Here is a 21,852-nt window from a genome sequence, read left to right on the forward strand (position 1 = left end):
TCCTGCTCCTGCTCATTGTTTGTGCTTCTGACAAATCCTTCCTTCCCTCCTCCTTTTTGATGTGCCAAACTCTGAGTGTTAGCACATGGAGAGCTGATTGGATAATCAAATAGTCTTCAAAGATCCTGCGGAAGAACTCGGGGGCCTGAGGAGAGGTAATGCTCAGGGACGGGCTGATAACAACACCGCCATTGGCAGGTGCTTTGAAGATATCGGCTCTGGGAACACACCCCAGTGCCAGGCTGGTGTTTTCTCAGGAATACAAATGGAAAAACAGTTGCAGAATGAACCCCATGCAATAATTTGCAATAGAGTCAAGCACGAGGTTGGCTTGGAACAGGGCAGTTCAGTGGCTGCCGTCCCATGGCCTCTGGAGCCTGGCATTTCCAGTCCTCAGCTGTGAGTCCAGGAAGAAATTCCCCTTTGGAAGAATTAGAACAACATAACTCTGTCCCATTCCCGTGGGAGTTCACGGAAATGTCTGTGTGGGTTCATATCAGGTGTAAAATGCCCATGGTGGGATTCTTGGGGCCAGGAATTGGACTTGATCCCTGTGGGTCTCTTCCAGCTCAGGACATCCTGGTTCTAGGTCATTATTTGCCTTAAGGAGCTTGGCCTGGAGCACTGGAGAAGTAAATCCTTTGATAAATTATTTTATTCCCCCAAATATATAACTGAGTTTGAGTATTCATCTGGAAACAACTGAAGCAAATACTTAATTTCAATCCCTGTCCTGTTTGCTGTATCCTGATGTAACAAGGCTGACACAGGGATAATCCCATTTGTTGTAAGTATCTGGTTCTTTTCCTAATTTCACGGTCCTGGGATAAATCATGAAATGCAGTAACAAAAATGGCCTGTAATGGTAAACATGTAAAGTAAAAAAAGGCTTTTGAGGTTACAGAAAACCTGTGATAAATGTTTTGTTGCTTATTTTTAATTAATTGTCAGAGTCTTTTCAGTCTCTTCAGGATCCCATTTCTCCTTGAAAACTGGAGGAACGTGCTTAGTGCCAAGGTAATTTCTGTTTTTGCTCTCTTCTAGAATTTGGATGTTTACCTGAAGTCAGCAGCAGATTTTTGAGCCCCTGAGCAGCCACTAGATGTCAGGTTTGGACTAGTGCTCCAAGGGTTGGGCTGGTTGGGACTCTGGAATGGCTGGAAGTGGTCATGATGGAAATGAAATGTAACTGAAATGTGCCCTTTCCCCCCAGGATGTCCATCTCACGTTTCCCTGGAATTCTCTTGGAGAAAACCTTCCAGCCCACCTCCTGCCTGTCTGAACTGTGCTCAGAGGGGGCTCCAGGAGGATGAACCAGCCTTGGGTTTGGAGCTCGGGCAGCACTGCCTGGGAGGCAGCTCCTCACAGGTACCACTTCCACCCTCAGAGGGAATGTTTGGAATCAGAGCTTCCAGGCTGGAGCCTCTGAGCTCCTCTCCTCCCACCAGGGCAAGAGGGAATCTGAGTTTGCTGAGGGATTGGCTCCTTGGGCATTACTGTAGTATCCCAGTGATTCTCCTTGGATGCAGAACCTCTGCCTTCAGTGAGGCACACATTGCCTTTTTTGCCTGCACGACTGCCAGATGACTGAATTATTTTATATTTTCGTTTCACAAACAAGCATTTTGGTGACTTTGCCATCTGTCAAATTTGAGATTGGTGACTCATTAATGTTTCAGAGAAGCCTTTTTGGCGATTTTGGTGTCTGCCAGGAGGGGCTGATTCCCGCAGCGCCTCTGCAGAGGTGCAGGTGATGCAGCACCGGGGCCTTGCCCTGTGCTTGTGAACTGGGATGGAAAAGTACAGCAGGATGGGGCTGGGGGAGCTGGGAGAGGCAGGATATACATACATACACATCTGTATATCATACATACACGTGTGTATATCCTGTATATCATACATACATTTGTGTGTATCCTGTATATCATACATACACGTGTGTATGTCCTGTATATCATACATACACATCTGTATATCATACATACACATGTGTATATCCTGTATATCATACATACACGTGTGTATATCCTGTATATCATACATACACATGTGTATATCCTGTATATCATACATACACGTCTGTATATCCTGTATATCATACATACACGTGTGTATATCCTGTATATCGTACATACACGTGTGTATGTCCTGTATAACGTGTGTATATCCTGTATATCATACATACATTTGTGTGTATCCTGTATATCATACATACACGTGTGTATGTCCTGTATATCATACATACACATCTGTATATCATACATACACATGTGTATATCCTGTATATCATACATACACGTGTGTATATCCTGTATATCATACATACATTTGTGTGTATCCTGTATATCATACATACACGTGTGTATGTCCTGTATATCATACATACACATCTGTATATCATACATACACATGTGTATATCCTGTATATCATACATACACGTGTGTATATCCTGTATATCATACATACATTTGTGTGTATCCTGTATATCATACATACACGTGTGTATGTCCTGTATATCATACATACACATCTGTATATCATACATACACATGTGTATATCCTGTATATCATACATACACGTGTGTATATCCTGTATATCATACATACATTTGTGTGTATCCTGTATATCATACATACACGTGTGTATGTCCTGTATATCATACATACACATCTGTATATCATACATACACATGTGTATATCCTGTATATCATACATACACGTGTGTATATCCTGTATATCATACATACATTTGTGTGTATCCTGTATATCATACATACACGTGTGTATGTCCTGTATATCATACATACACATCTGTATATCATACATACACATGTGTATATCCTGTATATCATACATACACGTGTGTATATCCTGTATATCATACATACATTTGTGTGTATCCTGTATATCATACATACACGTGTGTATGTCCTGTATATCATACATACACATCTGTATATCATACATACACATGTGTATATCCTGTATATCATACATACACGTGTGTATATCCTGTATATCATACATACACGTGTGTATATCCTGTATATCATACATACATGTGTGTATGTCCTGTATATCATACATACACATCTGTATATCATACATACACATGTGTATATCCTGTATATCATACATACCATACATACACATCTGTATATCATACATACACATGTGTATATCCTGTATATCATACATACACGTGTGTATATCCTATATATCATACATACACATGTGTATATCCTGTATATCATACATACACGTCTGTATATCCTGTATATCATACATACACGTGTGTATATCCTGTATATCGTACATACACGTGTGTATGTCCTGTATATCATACATACATGTGTGTATACATGTATACATACACAAGGACCCGCTCTCCTTTACAGGAACTCCTTTACAGAGCACACCGAACGCACAGCGCCCATGCAGGGCGGAGAAGCGCCCCTAACACCCCTCCCGTGCGGGCACCGAGTGCCACCCGGGGCCGAGCTGCGGGGTGGCACTTGCCTCCTTCTGTCCCCTTTTGGGGCTCGGTCGGAGGGGCCCGTGCTGAGAGCCATGCGGGGCTGAGCGGGCACCCAGCGGCTGCCGCGCACCCCGGGGGCGCTGCAGCATCCCCCGCCGCTCCTGCCCTCCTCCTGCCGCTCTCCTCCTCCTCCTCCTCCCCCCGGAAAGCAGCCCGGCCCACCGCCGCCGGAACAAAAGGGGCGGCCGAAGGTGGCGGCGTGGCCGCGCCCGCTGCTCCCGCCGCTCCGCCACCATGTCCGCCAGCGGCGGCAGCTCCCCCGGCAATGCCGTGAAGAAGCGGAGCCCCGCCGGCTCGGCCGCCTCGCTGGCGCAGGAGGACGAGAAGCAGGCGAGGGAGAAGATGCTGGAAGGGGCGCAGGAAAACGGCTGTGCCCGCTCGCCATCGCCCTGCGGCTCGGCGGAGGGGGTGACCCTGAAGCGGAACATCACCCTGCTGAACGGCGTGGCCATCATCGTGGGCACCATCATCGGCTCCGGCATCTTCGTCACCCCCACGGGCGTGCTGCGGGAGGCCGGCTCGCCGGGGCTCTCGCTCGTGGTCTGGGCCGTGTGCGGCGCCTTCTCCATCGTGGGCGCTCTGTGCTACGCCGAGCTCGGCACCACCATCACCAAGTCCGGCGGGGACTACGCCTACATGCTGGAGGTGTACGGCTCCCTGCCCGCCTTCCTCAAGCTCTGGATAGAGCTGCTCATCATCCGGCCCTCCTCGCAGTACATCGTGGCTCTGGTGTTCGCCACCTACCTGCTCAAGCCCATCTTCCCCACCTGCCCCGTGCCCGACGAGGCTGCCAAGCTGGTGGCCTGTCTGTGTGTCCGTAAGTAGCGGCTCGTGGCGTTCGGCTGACAGGCACGAGGGGTAGATGGGGTTTAGGGAAGGAATTCCTCCCTGGGAAGGTGGGGAGGCCCTGGCACACGGTGCTCAGAGAAGCTGTCCTGCCCCCGGGTCCCTGAAGTGTCCAGCTTGGAGCATCCTGGTCTAGTGGAAGGTGTCCCTGCCCATGGGACGGGATGACCTTTAAATTGCCTTCCCACCCGAGCCATTCCATGACTCAGTGACCCTCTGCAGGTCCCCGCTGTCCTACTCCACGTGGTTCCTCACTCCCCATCACTTTCCCCTAAAGATCTGCACCATCTCTCCTGCGCTACGCTGGCTGCATCCTGGGGGTTTTTTGGCTACTTTGAATAGCCACAGCAGAAAATGTGGCTCCATCCGTAATAAATTGAGCAGAAAATTGCCCAAACCCCAGCTGTGGGCTAGTGAGGCTCCCTGATTCCCGAGCAGTATGTGATAAATGCAGCGTGCGTTTTTCCCGGGAGCTGGAATAGGATTTCTTGTGCTTTCCCACAGGACCATGCAGGGTAAAACCCCCTGGTTCCCAGGCTCTGCAGGGCCGGTGGACGTTGGTGTGCGGCTTTGGGTGAGGATAACAATTATCTGTCACCAGCAACTGGTGCTGAACACGCCCCTGAGCTGAGCTGCTTTCAGCACCAGTTGTGACAGGAGGTATTTCCCGGCCGTGTGCGCGCTGATACCGCGCTCAAAACCTGATGTTGTGGGGTTTCTTTTTGCAGCAAACTGTCTGTCTGTCTGTCTGTCTCTGGGGCGGTGCCTTGCAGAGAAGTTCGGTCACGATGGGGTGAATTCAGGGCCGGGGATGCCAACCTGGGCACACATATCTCTTCTGATGCACTTTTTATCACCTCTCTGCTCTTTTGGGGTCTGCAGTTTTGCCATTCAAATCCTATTTTCATCCTATTTGCTGTTTCTTTGATGACTGCAAAGTCACCCCATCCAAATTCCCGATACAGGACCATGCCCTGCCTTTTCCCTCCTCATTTCCCATTCAATCTGTTCTGCTCCACTGGAATTTAATGCCATTATAAAGATGTTTTTTGGGAGAAGATATAATTTTTGTGAGAGCTTTATGAATCATTTATCCACTGTACAAAATCACAGCCAGGTGGTCTCTACATTTTTGCATTTTGAGTGATGAGGAGGAAGCTGCTCGTTGGTGCTGCCCTTTCCTGGGATTGTGTGAGATTCCTTCCCCCCCCCGAGGATCTCAGGCATCCCAAAGCTGCAGTACATGGTCGTTATGGGAAGATATATTGTCTGGAAATGTCTCAGAGCCAGCCTGACCCGGGCTTTGGGAGGTAAATTATATGGCTAATTATAGGATAGATAACAGGCATGGCACGGGGTTGTGCTTTCTTCAGGCAAGATTGAAACTTCTCAGTCCCCAGCTGAATTTTTAGGAATATAAAGGTACCTGGGCAGGCATGTGGATTTCCATCCAAATTTTTTACAGTGTGGAGAGTGTTTATTAGGGAAATCTAACAATTTTTTTTAACTAAGAAAGCTGTAAGGTGGTCAGGGAATAGTCCTGCTGATGGGTGTATTGCCTTTTGGAAATTTGATTTTCAAGCTTTGCTGCCAGTCTGCACTGTGCTTTCCTCAGGAGAGGGACTGGGATGCACGTGGCATTTGTGTTCCTTGCTGAAAAACCAAGGAATTAGGATATAATTTAAGGTTTTCTTGCTGTCTTATGGCAAAGTTTTGCCGTGCAAGCACAGATGGAGGAGGCAAAGCCTTTGAGGATGTGTTTCTAACCAAAAGTGACTTTTCATCTTCAGGATCATTCCCAAAACGGGTCTCTGTTCCCAGGGCAGGGCTAAACAGACCTGCCCACCTTGGGATCTGTTCGCTGGTGGGGATTTGCAGCACGAAACTCCTTGGAGCCAGCTCTCATTCCTGTTCTTGCTCCTCCAAGGAAAGTCTCCAGCCTTCCTTTGGTAGCAATTAGGGTTTCCCTGGGGCAGAATTTGTTCTTGAACCTTTCTCCTGAGCTGCCAGGGGAAGGGTTTGGAGTTCTTCAAATCTGCATCATCCCCATGTGTTTCTCCTTTAAGCTCTGTTTCCCCTTGCACTGCTGGCTCTTGGTTTGTTTATGCTTTGGGTTAAGTTTGGGGTTGTCTCCTTTGCTCCAGGAGGTTTCTTCATCCTGCAGCGCCTTCAGCAGGGCAGCTTTTGGGAACTTTGATTTTTGGAACTTTGAGTTTTGGAATCAGCTTTTCATCTCCCCGGTGCCAAAACCACACCGTGACCCAGGAACAATAAATGAAATAAATCTGCTCCAAGGGCTCAGGCAGCCACACAACACTTGTGGGGACTCACAAACAGCTTTGTTCAAACAGAAACTGCCCAGAGAGAGACTTTTTATTCTTTTCAAAAGCTCTGGAGTAGAAAAAAAATGACCTATTTGTGCGTAGGCTGTAGCACATACATGAATGAGTTACCTCAAAATGGGGAGAGCAGCTTGGGAAGCAGCAGAGGAATTTGGGACCTGGGGCTGGAGTACAGTAGCCAAAATCCGGCCTTGCAGAACAGTCCCAGCTCTATTCCTTGCAAAGTTTGTATCTCCACACAAAATGCACTTGGCTGCACAGTTTGTAGTAAGAGGAGGAATAACTGAAGTTATTTGTTTCTACTCTGCTGCTGCTGAAGGGTTGAATAAATCATGTGTTGTTCAGAATTTGCCACCATGAACTTCAGAGAGTGAATTAATGCATTAAGAGAATCTAAATCGCAGCCTTGAGTGAAAGGAAAAAATTGTTGGAAGAGGGAATTTTGTTCCCCTGGAAGGTGCTGAGGAAAACAAGGTGGGTGGTAAGGAGAATTTACCTACAAATGGGTATTTTCTGCCCTGGAGGTTGTAATCTACACACAGTTGGTGTGCAGGGCTTCTTTCATGGGCACCGGGAGTGCCTGTGGTGTTTGCCACAAATAAAAGCTGGGAATCCACTCCAGGGAAGTCTTCCTGGAGCAGGAGGGGTCAGGCTGTTCATCCTTAGCCTGCCTCATTTCATATTCCCCAAAAATTTGGCTGAAGACTTTGCAGGCTGCAGGTTACTTGGGTGATTCAGAAACTTGAGCATCTCTTTTAGCTGTGAGGTTGGATGGTTGATACTTTAAAAGTCATAACACAAAATCCATCTGTGTTTGGTACACGAAAATTGGAAGTTCAGGAAACAGAGTTTGTGCATTTGTGTGAAAACCCAGGAATAATTTGAATTCTTTCACTTCTGAGCTCATCCCAACCAATTTACCCCTTCTGTAGGGGGAACAGAGTTTGTGCATTTGTGTGAAAACCCAGGAATAATTTGAATTCTCTCACTTCTGAGTTAATCTCTAAACCAATTTACCCCTTCTGTCGTGGTTGGAGGGACAGTTATTAGGTGCTGAATTTGCATATTCAATGATCTACATTACAGTGTCAATATTTGACATGGCAAAGAATTCAACTTTGGATTGTGTGCTGTGTCTCAGGTGTGAGTGGCTCAGGTTTTCTTTCCATCCTGCTGCCACTTTCATGAACATTTTTTCAATTTCAAGCTGATAAATCCTAACAAAAATCAGTAAAAATCACCAGTGCCCCCTGTGTGTTCCAGAGAGGACTCAGGGATGGAAAGTGTTAAACTGATTCATTAAAGATGCTGTGGCTGTTCCTCATTTCCCACTGTTAATTTGCAGATTTCCTGCTTGCACAGAGGCACCTTCCCAGGTCTGGGTTGTGGTGCAGTAAATCCATTCCCTGTGCACAGGGAGACAGGAATGAGGCTGCTGCCAGCTCTGAGCTGGTTCTTGGTGTTCCACAAGTGCCTGAGCTGTTCATCCCACACATCCTCACACCTTGAGAGCCACACACAGCTTCTAGAATTCCCTGATTTCCTGACAAGAAAATATGCTCCACAGTGGAAAACTGGGATTGGACTCGGTAATTAATCCTTATGGATGCTTTCCAGCTCAGGATATTCTGTTGTTTTAATTTTGTTCTTGCTCCTCACTGTCAGATCAGCAGATTGACAGTTTGCTTCTGAATTTGTGTCTCACTTAGAGACATTTAATTAGATATGCAAATCTGGCACTAATAACCCCAGCACAGCAATATCAAAGCCAGGGAATTTTAATCTTCCTCAAAATTTATCTAAACTTCCTTCACTGCTTCTGGGCTCTGCTGTTGGGCATTCCTCCTGCAGGGCTGGAATTGCAGGGAATGCTGATGAACTCCTCATTTGTCTCTTCTGTTCTGAGCAGCCAGAGAGTGGAAGGATGAGCAGGAGGCAGGTCTGAGAGCCCTTGTCCTGTGGAAGTGCCTGATGCTCCTGAGAGAAGGAATCCAAGCAAGGGTAGCTGCCAGGTTGTCCAGGAGTGAATATCCAGTGTCAGCTTTCCACCCAGAACCCACAGATCCTGTGGGATGCAGGAGTGTCTTTATTTGACACCAAGGTTTTGCTGCCAGGCTCAGCTCTTTTACAGGTGTGTGGATTTTCACCTCATCAGATATTAACTGGTGAAGAGCAAACACAAAACACACCCAGGGCCTGTCTGCCTGAGGTGGGTTCGTTCTGCAGCATTGCTGCTTTTAATTAATCAGCCAGGACAAGCTGGGTGTGAAGCTTTGAAGATTTATTCTTCCTCCTCCAGAAAGGTGGATTAAGGGACTAAAGCTCCATCAGCAAATTGCCCTTGTTGGAGTGGAGTGGAAGGAAGGGGTCTGTGGAATCCCTGCTGGATGGCAGAGGCTGCAAGGCTGAGGTTGCTTTTTTAATCTGTGTTTAATTAGAGCAGCATTAATGAAAACAGGCTCTGACACTCGCAGGACTCTCCAGAAATCAATGAGAGCTTGGAGGGCTCTTGAAACATGCAGGGAGCAGCCACTGCAATTCCAGCCCCCCTCTCCTGGCTCTCACAACAATTATCCCATTAAATGTTACTGTGTTTGAATGATTTATGTTATCACTGAGATCCTTCTGAGTCTTTCTTCTCTGGCATGAACAAATTGGGAAGGCTTTTGTGGAAAACCCCTCCAGGGTCAGCCTCATTTAAAGCAGCATCATTTGTTTTGAGTATTCCAAGAGTTCCGTAGTCCCAGGGTCAGATGTGGCCACAGGTCCAGTCCAAGGGATGGGAAATTCAGGTTTTCCAGCCAGGATGCAGAGCTGAATTCCGTGCACATAAAATAGCAGCAGGTGCTGCTCCCTGTTGGGAAGATGCTTCTGTGAGGTGAGCACGGAGGTAGTTTGGGCTGGTTAATATGCTGGGAATGGGAGAAATAGGGAGAAAGAGCTTTTCCATATCTTTCTCCCTGTATTTTGTTTGTCTTCCTGAGGTAAAGGGTCCTGTTGGTGGAATTGCTGTCTCATGTCCTCTGGAAACCTTGGCAGTAAATCACAGCCTTCTTCCTAAGGAGCCAAAATAGCAACTCCTGCCTCTAGATAGGAGCCACCTCTCCCAACACTGAGGAATTCTTTGGAGTTTTCCTGTGTCATTGTCCTGCTGTTATTGTGGGATAGGGGTGTTGACCTGTTCAGGGTGCCTGGGGTTGTTTGTTGGGACATTCAGAGCTCCTGGCCTCAATGTGGGTTTGGAGACTCCTTGGCAGGGCAAGTTTGCCTTCTCCTTTGTGGATGCACCCACTCCCTGATTGCTGTTTTGGGAAGAGGAATAAAAGAGAACCGGGAAGCATTGCCAGGGATGTTGATTATTATAAGTAGATTTTAATATAGACATGTTTGCTCTGGGGCCAGGAGCTTTCCAACAGCCTCATGTGCCCCCAGGCCTTTCCATTTCCAGGACTGACTGCCCTGGGTGTTAAGTTTCTCCAGGGATTTGTCCTTGCAGAAATATCTGCAAAGATTTTTCCCTCTGCTTTTTCCCTTCCCCACCTTGCAGGGCACAAAAGTCTCCAGTCAATACCTGCCAAGTACCTGAAATATCCTGAAGCATTTTCTGCCTGTGACCTTGCCTGTCCCATGTTGGAATGTGCAGTTGGAAACAGTCACCATAGATTTTTGGGAGACACTGTAACATCCCAGCTGCTGGAATACAAAATTGGTGGGGTATTCTTTCCTTGGTGAATTGATTTTCCCATGGGTTTAATCCACTCTGGTCAGTATAACTTAATTTTTCCTTTGTCCTGTGTGGATTAACTGTCACCTGCGCTTCATGTGGCCGGAAAGGAGCAGCTTCTGTTGTGGAGTGGGGAAAGGAAAGTTCCGGGAGTAATTGTGAGGGAAAATCAACATCACCCAGTGGCAGATGGTAAATGGGAGCATCATCTTACAGTGGCGAGGGCCAGGCATTTTGGAAATGTGAGTTACAGAGTCATACATGATAGAACAGTTCACAGTCCTTGTTTTCCTGGCAGGGAAACTGATGGAGGGGATTTCTCTTCATTTTCCCTTCAATTTCCCTTTATTTCCATAACTTCCCAACTTGCTGCGTGTTATCACTGGGTCCTGTGATACCACAAACAGGAATCCCATGGAAATTAAGAGCAAGTTAATGAGTTTAGTGCCTTAAAGGCAGCTACTTCCACACATTTATCCATGTTCAGAGGTGTACATGGAATCACATTGCCAGCTCCACCGGTCGGGCCCAGGAGGTGAAATTAGGGACAAAAGGGACATTGTGCAAGTGTGTGTGACCCCACAGGCAGCTGTGCCAGTACCTTGGGAATTCATTCCTGTGCTCATTCCAGAGATTTCACCTGCAGAGCAGCTGAGGAGGATCTTGGGCTGAGCAAGCTCCTGTCACCCCCAGGCAGTTCCATGTGGAATTGGATCTTTGTCCATCTCCCTTGTCCTGGGAAAGCTGCAGCTGTGCCTGTGGGACAGGAGTGCTGCCAGGGCTCTTGCATCAGAAGTGGCAGCCCAGGTTCAGCTGTGTCCAGCTCCATTCCCACTGTTTGCTCTGGGCACAGCCTCAGCTCTCCCATCCTGCCTTTCCCTGGACACGCAGGAGCTGTTGTTCCATGGATGTGTTCTAGGAGGGATTGATCCATTTATCTGTCTGCAGTTTTTCCTGTTGTCCTCTAGGAGTTGTGTCTGGGAAAGAGCTTGGGAGGCAGCTTCAAAGGGATACAGCTATAAAATGGGAATTGTGGGTAAAGTCCTGGGTCTGGTGTCACATTAATCAGTTTGTCCTTGTTCCTATCAGGAATGGGGAATTCCCTGCCTGTGCAGGTGAGTGCCAGTGGAGCAGGTTCAGTGAGATGCCTGAAGCCAGCAGGGACTGCAGGACAGAGGAAATACTGAAGCCAGATCTGCTGGTGTATTTAGAAACTCAGATTTCCCTCTGTGGTTTGAGTTGCCTCGGAATGAGGCTGGGCTGGAGCAGTCCCAGGGGTGAAGGGATGAACAGCACCTGGAGAGCAAAAACCAGGATCTTCCCTGACAGAGTCATGAGTAATTAATAACCCCAGCTAGATTAGGTGTAGGGGAAACTTTTGTTATTGTGAGATTGGAGAGGCCCTGGCACAGATACCCAAAGCAGCTGTGGCTCCCCCTGGATCCTGGAAGTGTCCAAGGCTGGAGTGGACTTGGAGCAAGCTGGGATAGTGGAAGGTGTCCCTGCCCATGGGATTAGAACAAGAGGAGCTTTAATGTTCCTTCCAACCCAAACCAGTGTGGGATTCTCTGAAAAGTCACCCCCTGTCCACCTGCCATCCCTTCAGCTTTCTAACATTTATTATCCCGTTACGTAAAGCTTTGGAGAGGGGCTGCTGGCTCAGCCAGGCCGTGGCACGTCAGGTCACGCTGAAATCCTTGTTCCTCGAATGATTCCTGAGCACAGCCCTGATGGGTCACTCCAAAGCTCTGCCTGGCTGCTGGCTGACAGGGGCTGGAGCCTTAGGAAAACACTGCAGGAATTAGGGCAGCACAGCCTGCTCTCTGTGTCAGTGCCCTGATTTGTGGTGGAGCTGTGCAGCTTTGCTGTGTTTTTCCTGGAGTGATTCAGCCGCGGTGAGGGAGCGCTGCCAGGAGGATCCCACAGCCCCTGCCTGCCAGGGATCTGGGATCAAAGCAATCAAACTTGCTGCCCTAAGAAATCCCAGCCTCCTGAGAAGCTCAGCAGCCACTGGAATTTGTCCTGGAGTTTTATGGAAAAGCTTTCATCCTGTTTGTTGTCTGTAGGATTCTTCCTGATGGGCGAGACTGGGGGATTCAGTGGAGTAACTCCACTGTGCTCCTTTAGGAAAGACAAACATTATTGTAAAGTGGGAAGAGCAAAGCAGAGGAAATGTGACTGATGACCACGGCAGAAACTTCCAGCCCTGTTTACTCTCTGATCCCAAAGTGTTTTCTCATTTTTAGGGAGTCTGTTTATCTGGCACTGATGGGGCTTTGGGGCTGAACACAGACACTTGGACTGTGTAGGAGACTTTTGCCTTTTATTTTCAACACCACCCTCCAGGGGCCTCTGTACAGAACCAGAGCAGGGAAAATAGCCCCTAAAAATGAGTGTTGAAGTGGGGGTGAAGCAGTTATTGTCACAGACACAGAATGTCTAAATGGGGCAGGGAATGTCACTGTCACACCTCTCAGGGCTGTCCTCACCACGACAGCAGCAGCGTGGTTCTAGATGGGTGAGCTCATCCTCCAAATATCCCTCCGTAAACAAGGGCAGATTTATTTTTAGCATAATCGCTGGTCAAAGGGAATCCTGCTCCAGAGGCTGCTGCCCTGAGGATTCACAGGAGGTGCTTTCACTGGCTGAGTTGGGAGTTTTGCTGGGAGACATTCCCTGTGTTTCCTTGTCCCCTGTAGCACTCTAAGGTCACTTGGTTAAGCTGTGTTTCCTCCTCGCTGCTGTCTGACCGTGTCCCTTTGGCCTGTCCCCAGAGGCAGACGTGTCAGTGTCCCTCTGTGGGGACAGAGCTGTGACCCCACAGGACGGGGCTGTCCAGGCTGGGAACCCTCCAGGCCTGTCCCTGTCCCATATCTCCTGGAGGGGCCTGGCTCAGGGACAGTGGTGTGGCATATTGTCACCACAGTCACTCACCCCTGCTCCTGGCCAGAGCCCAGCTCGTGCTGTCCTGTGACCCCAGCACGGCTCTGCTTCCCCAGAAACAGCTCAGGGTCATTTCAGCCTCAGCCACACTCCCAAAGGGGCTCCAAGGGCACGGCACCAAATCCCTCTCCAGTCCCTGTTTGCTGCTGGCTGTCACCCATGTGGGATGGGTTGGATCATGTGCTTTCCTCCCTGACACGCAGATCTCACTTCTCCACACTCGAGGTGCTCCTGTGTTGGAATGGCAGCAGATCCTGGAGATGGGAGGGTGGGGCAAGGAGCCAATGATCCTGGAAGCCACTGGATCCTGGGACACTGGCACAGGCTGCCCCTGGATCCCTGGCAGTGCCCAAGGCCAGCTTGGAGGGGGATTGGAGCAGCCTGGGACAATGGAAGGTGTCCATGCCATGGCAGGGCTGGGACTGGATCTGTGAGATCCTTCCAACCCCACCCACTCTGGGGTCAGCTCTGGGCTCTAAAGTAGGCGTGCAGCTCCAGCTCACACCCTCAGGAGAGGCACTGGGATGTTTTGGGGAGCAGTTGCTTGGCTCTGATCAAGAGCTCCTGTGAAAAGGAGCTGCAGGCTCTGGGAAGGCTTTTGCACAGGGGCAGAGTGAGCTGGGAAAGGATCCTGCAGGGAAAAGCCTCCAGCTCCAGGAGGAGGTTTGGGATCTGCTCTTCCCTGAGCTGCTGGTGAGTGCTCAGGCTGGGGCTGGCCAGGGGACAGCCAGGGGGACAGCAAGGGGTCACTGGGCTGGAGGGAGGGCATGCAGCATGTGGGCACTGTCACCCTCAGTGTGACATTGCCTGTGTCCATTACAAGCAGCAGGCTCTGGGGAGGGAGCAGGGCACCAAAATAGTCAATGATTTGTGAGGGCAGCAGAGCTTTGCCATTATTTGCTCTTCAGCAGGTGAAGCTCAAGCAGAAGCAGAGGCTTCAAAGCCTAGTTCAGGCTGTGCCCTGCCTGGCAGGGATGTCACACTGCCAGGAGTGAGATACAGAGGAGCTGGGGGGAATGTGGCATGAAAATACCAGGAATTAATCCCCAGTAGCTGCATTAACCACAGGGCAACTTGTGGGCAGCAGGAGCTTCTCAGCAAGCAAATACTGCTGGGGAGGCAGTGCCATGCTGGGAGAGCTTCTCCTGCATCCCTAGGAGCCCTGGCACTGCCCCACAGCGTCCCTGGCACTGCTGGCTGAGCAGGGATGGGTTTTTCCCCAGCTCCCCTTCCCACCTGCCCCAGTGCCCTGCAGGTTTTTGTCTCTGGCCCACGGGCAGGGCAGGATCATGGTGGTGTGGCCTCAGAGCCTTTGGGGTGCTGCTGTTATAAAATCACCACAGATCAGTCCTGGAGGCTCAGCCTGACTTCCCTGAGGGGTTTCCACACACCAGCAGCACTAAGTTGGGCTGATGGGACAGGCACTTTGGTGCTGAGGGCTGCAGTCAGTCCTTTTATTTACAAGCCCTCAGGAGTGTTTTCCGATGGAAAAAGTGTCATTGCCACTTCTGGAGCATGGAGCAGTGCCATTCCATGTCCCAAGGACCGCAGGCATTATTCAAAGCACTTCCTGCCAAAATAAAGGTGCAATTGAGAAGTGTGAGGCTGCAGAGCTCTCAGTGAGTTTTTCTTCTGGAAGAGGCTCTGGTTGGTTGTTTTAGCAAAAGGGAATCACTGAATGGTTTGGGTTGGAAGGACCTTGGAGAACATCTCATTCCACGCCCTGCCATGGCAGGGACACTACGCCAGGGTGCCCCAGGTCCCATCCAAGCTGGCTGCCCAGGGATCCAGGGGCAGCCACAGCTTCTCTGGGCACCCAGGGCCTCCCCACCCTCACAGGGAGGAGTTCCTTCCATGTATCCCTCCTAAAGATTCCCTGTGATTCTTGGTGCATTTGGTGTGTCTCCCTGGGTGCTGACCTTGTCCCTGTGTGTCCCCTCAGTGCTGCTGACAGCTGTGAACTGCTACAGTGTCAAAGCTGCCACCCGTGTGCAGGACGCCTTTGCTGCGGCCAAGCTGCTGGCGCTGGCTCTCATCATCATCCTGGGCTTCGTGCAGCTGGCAAAGGGTGAGTTCTGCTCCTTTTCCTCCTTTTGGGGCTGTGCAGGTAAAGCAGGGTGAGGGCCAAAGCCCAGGACTCCAACCCCAGGTGTTCCAGAGCTTTACAAACCTCCCTGTTCTCTCAGGTGCTTGGGGGATGTTCCCAGCTTGGCCAAAGGCTGGGGTTTTGTGTTTTATTTGTGTGATTTTATATTTTATATCACTGCCAGGCTTGATTTCATACTCCTGAAACCACTTGAGGTCTTTTCCACTTACACAGAGACTGTGCCTTCTCCCTTTGGGATTGAAAATGTTGGTGCTGCTGCACTGGGAAATCTCTTTGTAACATTTTGCTCACAGAGAATTATCTGCATGTGCAAACCATTCCCAGTCATCTTAATCCTTCCACAAACTCCCCCTGCACATTTCCCTTCATCCTGTTCCAGGTGTGCAGTGGCTCAGGCCAGCTCTGGGTCACCCAGGGACACAGAGCCCACGAGGAACAGACATTGGAGCTCTCAGCTGGCACTGGCACCTGGAAAAGGAGATAAAAATGGGAAGATAAAGCAGATTTTCTGGTGGTTCTGCTGGTTTGCTTCATGCACCCATAAAATCCTCTCAAAGCAGGGAGATGGTTTGTTCCAAACCCATCTGAGTTTGTTCCAAACCCATCTGAGTTTGTTCCAAACCTGATTAACTCACAGTTAAACCAAAGTGTGGCTTTTTTTGTGCAAGTTTTGTGGGAATAAATGTTTCTTGGGGAACAGTCCTGTCCTTGTTTGCTGAAAGGGGATAAATCTCCAGGGGCTCATGTCCCTGCACAGGGTGTGTCTGTGTGTGCTCGTGGGTCTCTAATTCCTGTCTCAGCTCTGGGAGCCAGTGCTGTCTTTGCAGAATTTCTTGCTTTGTCAGAGGTTTTATTTTCTTCCAACTCAGTGCAGACACTCAACAGGGACATTGTTTGAGGCTTATCACAAAACACACCTCCTCCCTCTGCCCAGCTCCCCAGCCTGCTCTGCTGGACCTTTTGATTCCCTCCCAGGAGGAAAAGGGTAAATCATGATAAATCTCTTTTAGTTGGTTAACATTTTACCATGAAGATCTTTACAACTGGGCTTTGTTTGCAGATAGAATCTTAATTTGCATCTTCAGAATGTGCTGTTCTTTTGGCCTTTTTGGGGAAGCTGAGCCACTTTCTGCCCTGCTTCCTCAGGTGGAAATCCATGAGATTTCCCTTGACTTCTCTGTAACCTAGAAGGGATTTCTGCCCTGTTACAATAAAACTCCCCTTCCCCTTAATGTGTCCCAGGAGTTGTTTTATTTCCTTTGAAGTTTCAGGTGGCTGTGCAGACCTTGCAGGGCAGAGAATTCCGTGTGATTTATTTTTCTGCTGATCCACCTTGGCAGGGAGATCAAAAGCAATTCCTGGACAGTGACACCTGTCAGCAAAGACTTTTGTTCCTGTCTGAGCAGCCAGCCCTCAAACCTGACTGGATCAGAGTGGGATCCTCAGGATCCACAGCAGATCCTGGTTCCCACTTTGTCCCAAGTGCCCATTCCTGCTTGTCCAGAATTCCACAGCTGGGATTCTGCCTGGGCTCCAGCATGGATTTTATTAATCTCCTTAGGGAAGTTCCAGGCTCTCTGCTAAAAGTCCTTAAGAATGTGCAAGTTCCTTTCCTGTCCCTTCCTCAGCTCCCACCTGCAGTTTGCACCTTGCTCCATTTTCCTTTCAATCATTCCAGGTACTGTACTTTTAGCAGGGATACAGCAAGAAATTGTCTTTTTTCTTCATTTTTTTTTTTTAATTCAAAAAAAAGCACCAAAATTCCCCTTTTCAGTGACAATGGGAGAGCACTGCCCTGTCCTCCAGCTTTGTCCCACATTTCCACACCCTGTGCCCATTCCAGTGTTGTTTATTTTGGACAAAGAGGACTCTTCCCACCAGCAGCTGGGTGACCCCATCCAAGCTGGCAGCACTTTTGGGGTGAGATCTGCACCCAGCTGGTTTTCAGGGGGATGGGGTTGTGTATTCCTGGGAGGTTCTGGACAATGAACTGGTTTTACTGGTTCCTGTCCCACTGCTGGTTTGTGTTCCCAGTATCCATAAACAAACCAGAGGAGCAACACCACATTTTTTGCTCAAATGTGGAAATTTCTGTGATTTCACAGAAATCTCTCTGCATTAACCTCCCACCTTCAGCCTTTGGCTTTTTCTCTTTTTATCCTCTGCTTGGCTCTTTTCCTGCTTTGCAGAAGAGCAGGGATCTCTCAAGGACAAAGGACTCTGTGGCAATTTTGCCCCACAGAAGAACATTTCCCTGTCAGCAGCTGTTTCCCATCACTCCTTCCCTGCCCTTTCCAAAGGAGCAGGCTGGAAGTTGGTTTCCTACTCAGCCTTTCAAGTGCTTGGAGGTTGACTCAGTGGAACTCAGCTGCTTGGGATGAAATTATTTTATTAATCCAAGAATGAAACTTTCAAAAGCCTTTTTGGGGCTGGAGATGTGTGGTTTGAAAAGTCCTGGATTTGGGTATTGGTTTGTAAAATCTTATGTATGGTCCCCAGATTATAGCCTGCAAATAATAGAAATTAATTAATTAATTTGAAATAAATAACTTATTTAAATAGCTTACTTATAGAAATAACTTACTCAAATAATAGAAATAACTTAAAATACAGAATCAGAGTTTTTTTCTCTCCAGTATTATGAAAACAAGATTTATTTTGGTTCTCTTATTTTACCAACTCTTATCAATTGGCTTTCTGTCCAGCTGGGTATTTTTTGGCCATATTCCTCAGCTGGGGAGTGGGATACCTGGGACTGGATCATGAAGAAGGTTTGGACAGCAGGTTTCAGGGATATTTTTGCCCTGGGTGTGACACAGAGGTGTGTGGTTTTGTCCTCCCCATACCCACACCTTAAAATTTCCCTTAAAACTGACTGAAATGGTCAAAAAATCTGGGTATTTCTTTAGGACACCCTCATACTTTTTACAGTGAGGAAGTTCAGGAAAGGTTTTGGTGTCAAAAAACTGGAAATAAACATATCACTGACATGTTTGACATCTATTTATTCCTGTGGATGATGCCTCAGGGTTTCTGGAATGTTTCTGTGCCCTCAGGCAGCTGGAGCAGGGATGCAGCTGTGATCTCTCACCAGCAGTTCTGCTTAAAAACCTGGAATTGGGCCTTTGGGACTTAGAGAAATAGAATTTAACACTGATTTTATTGCTTTTATTGGATTTATTGTCACTTTATTTATTGTCCCTTTTCTTTATCCTGGCTGTAAAATTCCTGGTCTGTGGTGCCTCCAGGAGCTTTTTGGTGGCAGCAGCATTTTTCTCCCTGCCTCCCTTCCTTGGGCTGTCAGGGATGCAGAGCTGCATCTGCCAGAGCAGCTCGGGGTCACTTAAGGACAGAGCAGGCAGGTTTAACTCCAGAGCAGAAGATTTGGGTTTAATTTGGGCTATTTTTTTGGTTGGTTTTTTTTTGTTTTTTTTTTTTTTTTTTTGTGTTTGTTTGTTTGTAGAATGATGGAATAATTTGGGTAGGAAGGGACCTCAAAGCTCCTCCAGTCCCACCCCTGCCATAGGCAGGGACACCTTCCCCTGTCCTAGGATGCTTCAAGTCTGGGAGGAAAGGAAGAGAGACTCAACTTTCCTTCCTTCTCTCTCAATCATGGGATTCTTCACCCAAAAAAAAAAAAAAAGGCAGGGAAAAAAATGTGGACTGGAAACTACTAAAAAAAAAATCCCAGGGAGAAATACAGAGGCCAAGGGGTGTTTTGTAGCAAAAGTGATTTGGTAAGTGAAAGCAGCACCCAGATGTCTCAACCCCACAGTACCAGACGTTTCCTTGCACCTGGAGTACTAAAAATGGCATTTTAAGAGCCAAGCTCTGCTCACTGAAGGTCTGAATCATCCTTCTGGTACTTTCAGAAGCCTCCCAGCAGTGTTCAGGATTTCCAGCCACAATATTACCTTTAAAGAGCTTTTTACAAGCAATATTGGGGTGGGGGTGGCAGAGCTGGCTGGGGTTGTGCCCTGGGGCAGGGGTGTCCAGGGAAGCTGTGGCTGCTCCTGGATCCTGGCAGTGCCCAAGGCCAGGCTGGACAGGGCTGGAGCACCCTGGGACAGTGGGAGGTGTCCCTGCCATGGCAGGGGTGGGATGGGAGGAACTTGGAGGTGCCTTCAACCCAAAGCAGTCCAGGATTTCCATGGTCAGCCAGGGCTCCTGGCGCAAGGCTGGAGCTGGGACAGGAGTCTGGAGCCCTGAGCAGGGGGATGTCCCCACTCAGCCCAGCCTGGCTCCCTCCAGGGATCCTCCCTGGACCAAACCCGATGGATGGGGAACATCCCTGCCTGAGGAGGGCACAGGAGGATGGCAGGGACAGCCCTCCCTGCTGCTGCTGTGCCCCTGGCATCCCAAATGCCACCGCCTGCCATGCTTCTCCAGCAGGGAGCTTGGCAGGGAGGCTCCTTCCTCATCCTCCCCTGGTAGCAGGGATGGGACAAGGAAAGCAGGGACAGCTGCCACACTCTTCCCCTCTAAATCACAGCAGCCTCCTGCTGCAGATCGATCAGGTGTCAGACGCTTCTTTTCCTGATTCAGTTCCCTGAACTGTCGCTGTTTTTCCTCCTCCTTTGGGGCTCTGGGTGCAGACACCCCGTGCTGAGGGCCCCCTCTCCCCATGGCCGTGTTCCCTCTCCTCGCTGTTGGGGCAAGTTGAAAATATTTAATTATCCTGCAATGCTTTGTGCAGGAGAAGATCGCTGTGCTATTAAAACCAGACTAGACATGACTGGGGAGCAAATGAACATTTCTGAAGTTAGGGCCCGGCACAGACACGCAGCGCCTCAGCCGGGCCGGGCCCTCCCTCAGCCCTCCCGCAGCAGGGCCCCGGCTGACCCGGCACAATTACCGCAGTCTTGGCAGCTGGAGGAGCCGCAAATGGGCTTTGTGTCACAGCTCGTTACCTTAATTTGGTTAATTGTAGAGCAGAGTGCGGTGGAACAGCCGGTTCAAACCAGGCTCCGGCTCTCCGGGGTGCCGGGCACGGGCAGGGCAGTGCCTGGAGGCCGGGATGAGCTGGGGATGCCCCGAGGCCGTGCTTGGCAGCCTCACCTGCACATTTGTAACTCTTAATTTCAGCCAGATCCAAAAGCCTGGGGCTGGAATTGTCGAGGCTTGAAGGATGGAGTGCCTGGGAGCTTGTGTAGATGGTGTGGCACAGCCGCTCTCCATCCTCCCCCTGCACACCCCAGCTTCACAAGGTGGGGTTGGATCAAAGGTCCAAATTAGGATCAAATCTAAATAATTCCGGGATCTTTTAGCAGGGCTTGTTGAGGGCATGAGGTTTTAAAGTGGCAGGTTTAGATTAGATACAAGGAAGAATTCTTTTATGCTGTGGATGGTGAGATACAGGCACTCCTCTGGTTATTTCGTTGTGTCCTGACATGTTGCTAAATCCATTTGACCCTGGGGCACAGAAATGGGAAATTTAACAATTCACTGGGAGGTTTTGGGAAGCTCCAGCTCTCCTAAGGTGAGGTGGGAAGGGCAGTGAGGTGTTGGCTGCCTCAGGAGAAGGAACATTTGGCCTGAGAGGGTTTTGCCTGTGACAGACCAGGAGGATTTTGGAAGAGCTCTGGACCAGAAATGGAGTGCTGCTCCCAAGATGGGAGCATCCTCCTGGGTGGTGAAGGTGGTGGTCCATGGATCAGGGTGGGAACATGGAGAGCCTGAAACCTTTGAGAAGAGATATATCCTGAGGGCTGTTTGAAATGCTGGAGAGCCTCCTGCTCTCCCAGTCCATCCATGTGCTGTTGCAGTAGCTAATTGCAGGCACTGTGAACAAAATGTGTCTCTTATTCCCATAACAAAAGGCCTGGAAAGAACCAGACTGGTAATTATTCAGGAAGGGCAGAAGATGAGGTGGGGAAAGCTGAGCCCGACGGATGCAGGGGATCACATTCCACCCCTCCTGCTCAGCCCTCTCATTCACCTGGGCTAAACTGGGATTCTGTGCAGAACCTGCAAGGCAGGAATTGAGGTTAAGCTCAGCCTTTTATCAGTCTCTGCATTTCCTGGCTCTCCTCTTGCACTCCGATTTGTTTTTAAAAAGGATTGGTGCATTTTGCTGAGGAGGATCAAATACATCCAGCACATCCCAAGGGAGATGCAGGGAAGACCTTTCTGATGCAAGGAGCTGCTGGGAAAGAGGTGCCTCCAGCAGAGAGCAGTTGGGATTGGGATTTGGGCAGGAGGAGCCTTGCACACCTGAGCTTTGTTGGAGCATCCCAGAGCCTTTCCAGCAGCACCTCCTGGGTGCCCAGTGCCGAGGGATGAAGGGTTAAGCTGCAGGCCCTGCTGACTGCCTTGTGATGCAGTTGCTGGGGTGATTAGGAGAGCTCTGT

At 49.2% G+C, this 21,852-nt stretch overlaps 1 protein-coding gene across 1 annotated transcript in view; it reads left to right on the top strand.

The window, feature by feature from the left end:
- Nucleotides 1-801: 801 nt before the first annotated feature.
- The window catches only part of SLC7A5 (solute carrier family 7 member 5), a 30,130-nt gene continuing 9,079 nt past the window's right edge, over nucleotides 802-21,852 (top strand). The window contains exons 1-4 of the mRNA XM_041458721.1: nucleotides 802-1,017; nucleotides 1,214-1,368; nucleotides 3,401-4,357; nucleotides 15,338-15,463. Coding sequence (XP_041314655.1) covers nucleotides 3,775-4,357; nucleotides 15,338-15,463 — 709 coding nt within the window. The 5' untranslated portion in view covers nucleotides 802-1,017; nucleotides 1,214-1,368; nucleotides 3,401-3,774. The remainder of the gene's footprint in view (nucleotides 1,018-1,213; nucleotides 1,369-3,400; nucleotides 4,358-15,337; nucleotides 15,464-21,852) is intronic.

The sequence above is a fragment of the Pyrgilauda ruficollis genome, unplaced genomic scaffold (assembly GCF_017590135.1).
Source record: "Pyrgilauda ruficollis isolate IOZ18807 unplaced genomic scaffold, ASM1759013v1 scaffold13, whole genome shotgun sequence".
Taxonomy (NCBI): domain Eukaryota; kingdom Metazoa; phylum Chordata; class Aves; order Passeriformes; family Passeridae; genus Pyrgilauda; species Pyrgilauda ruficollis.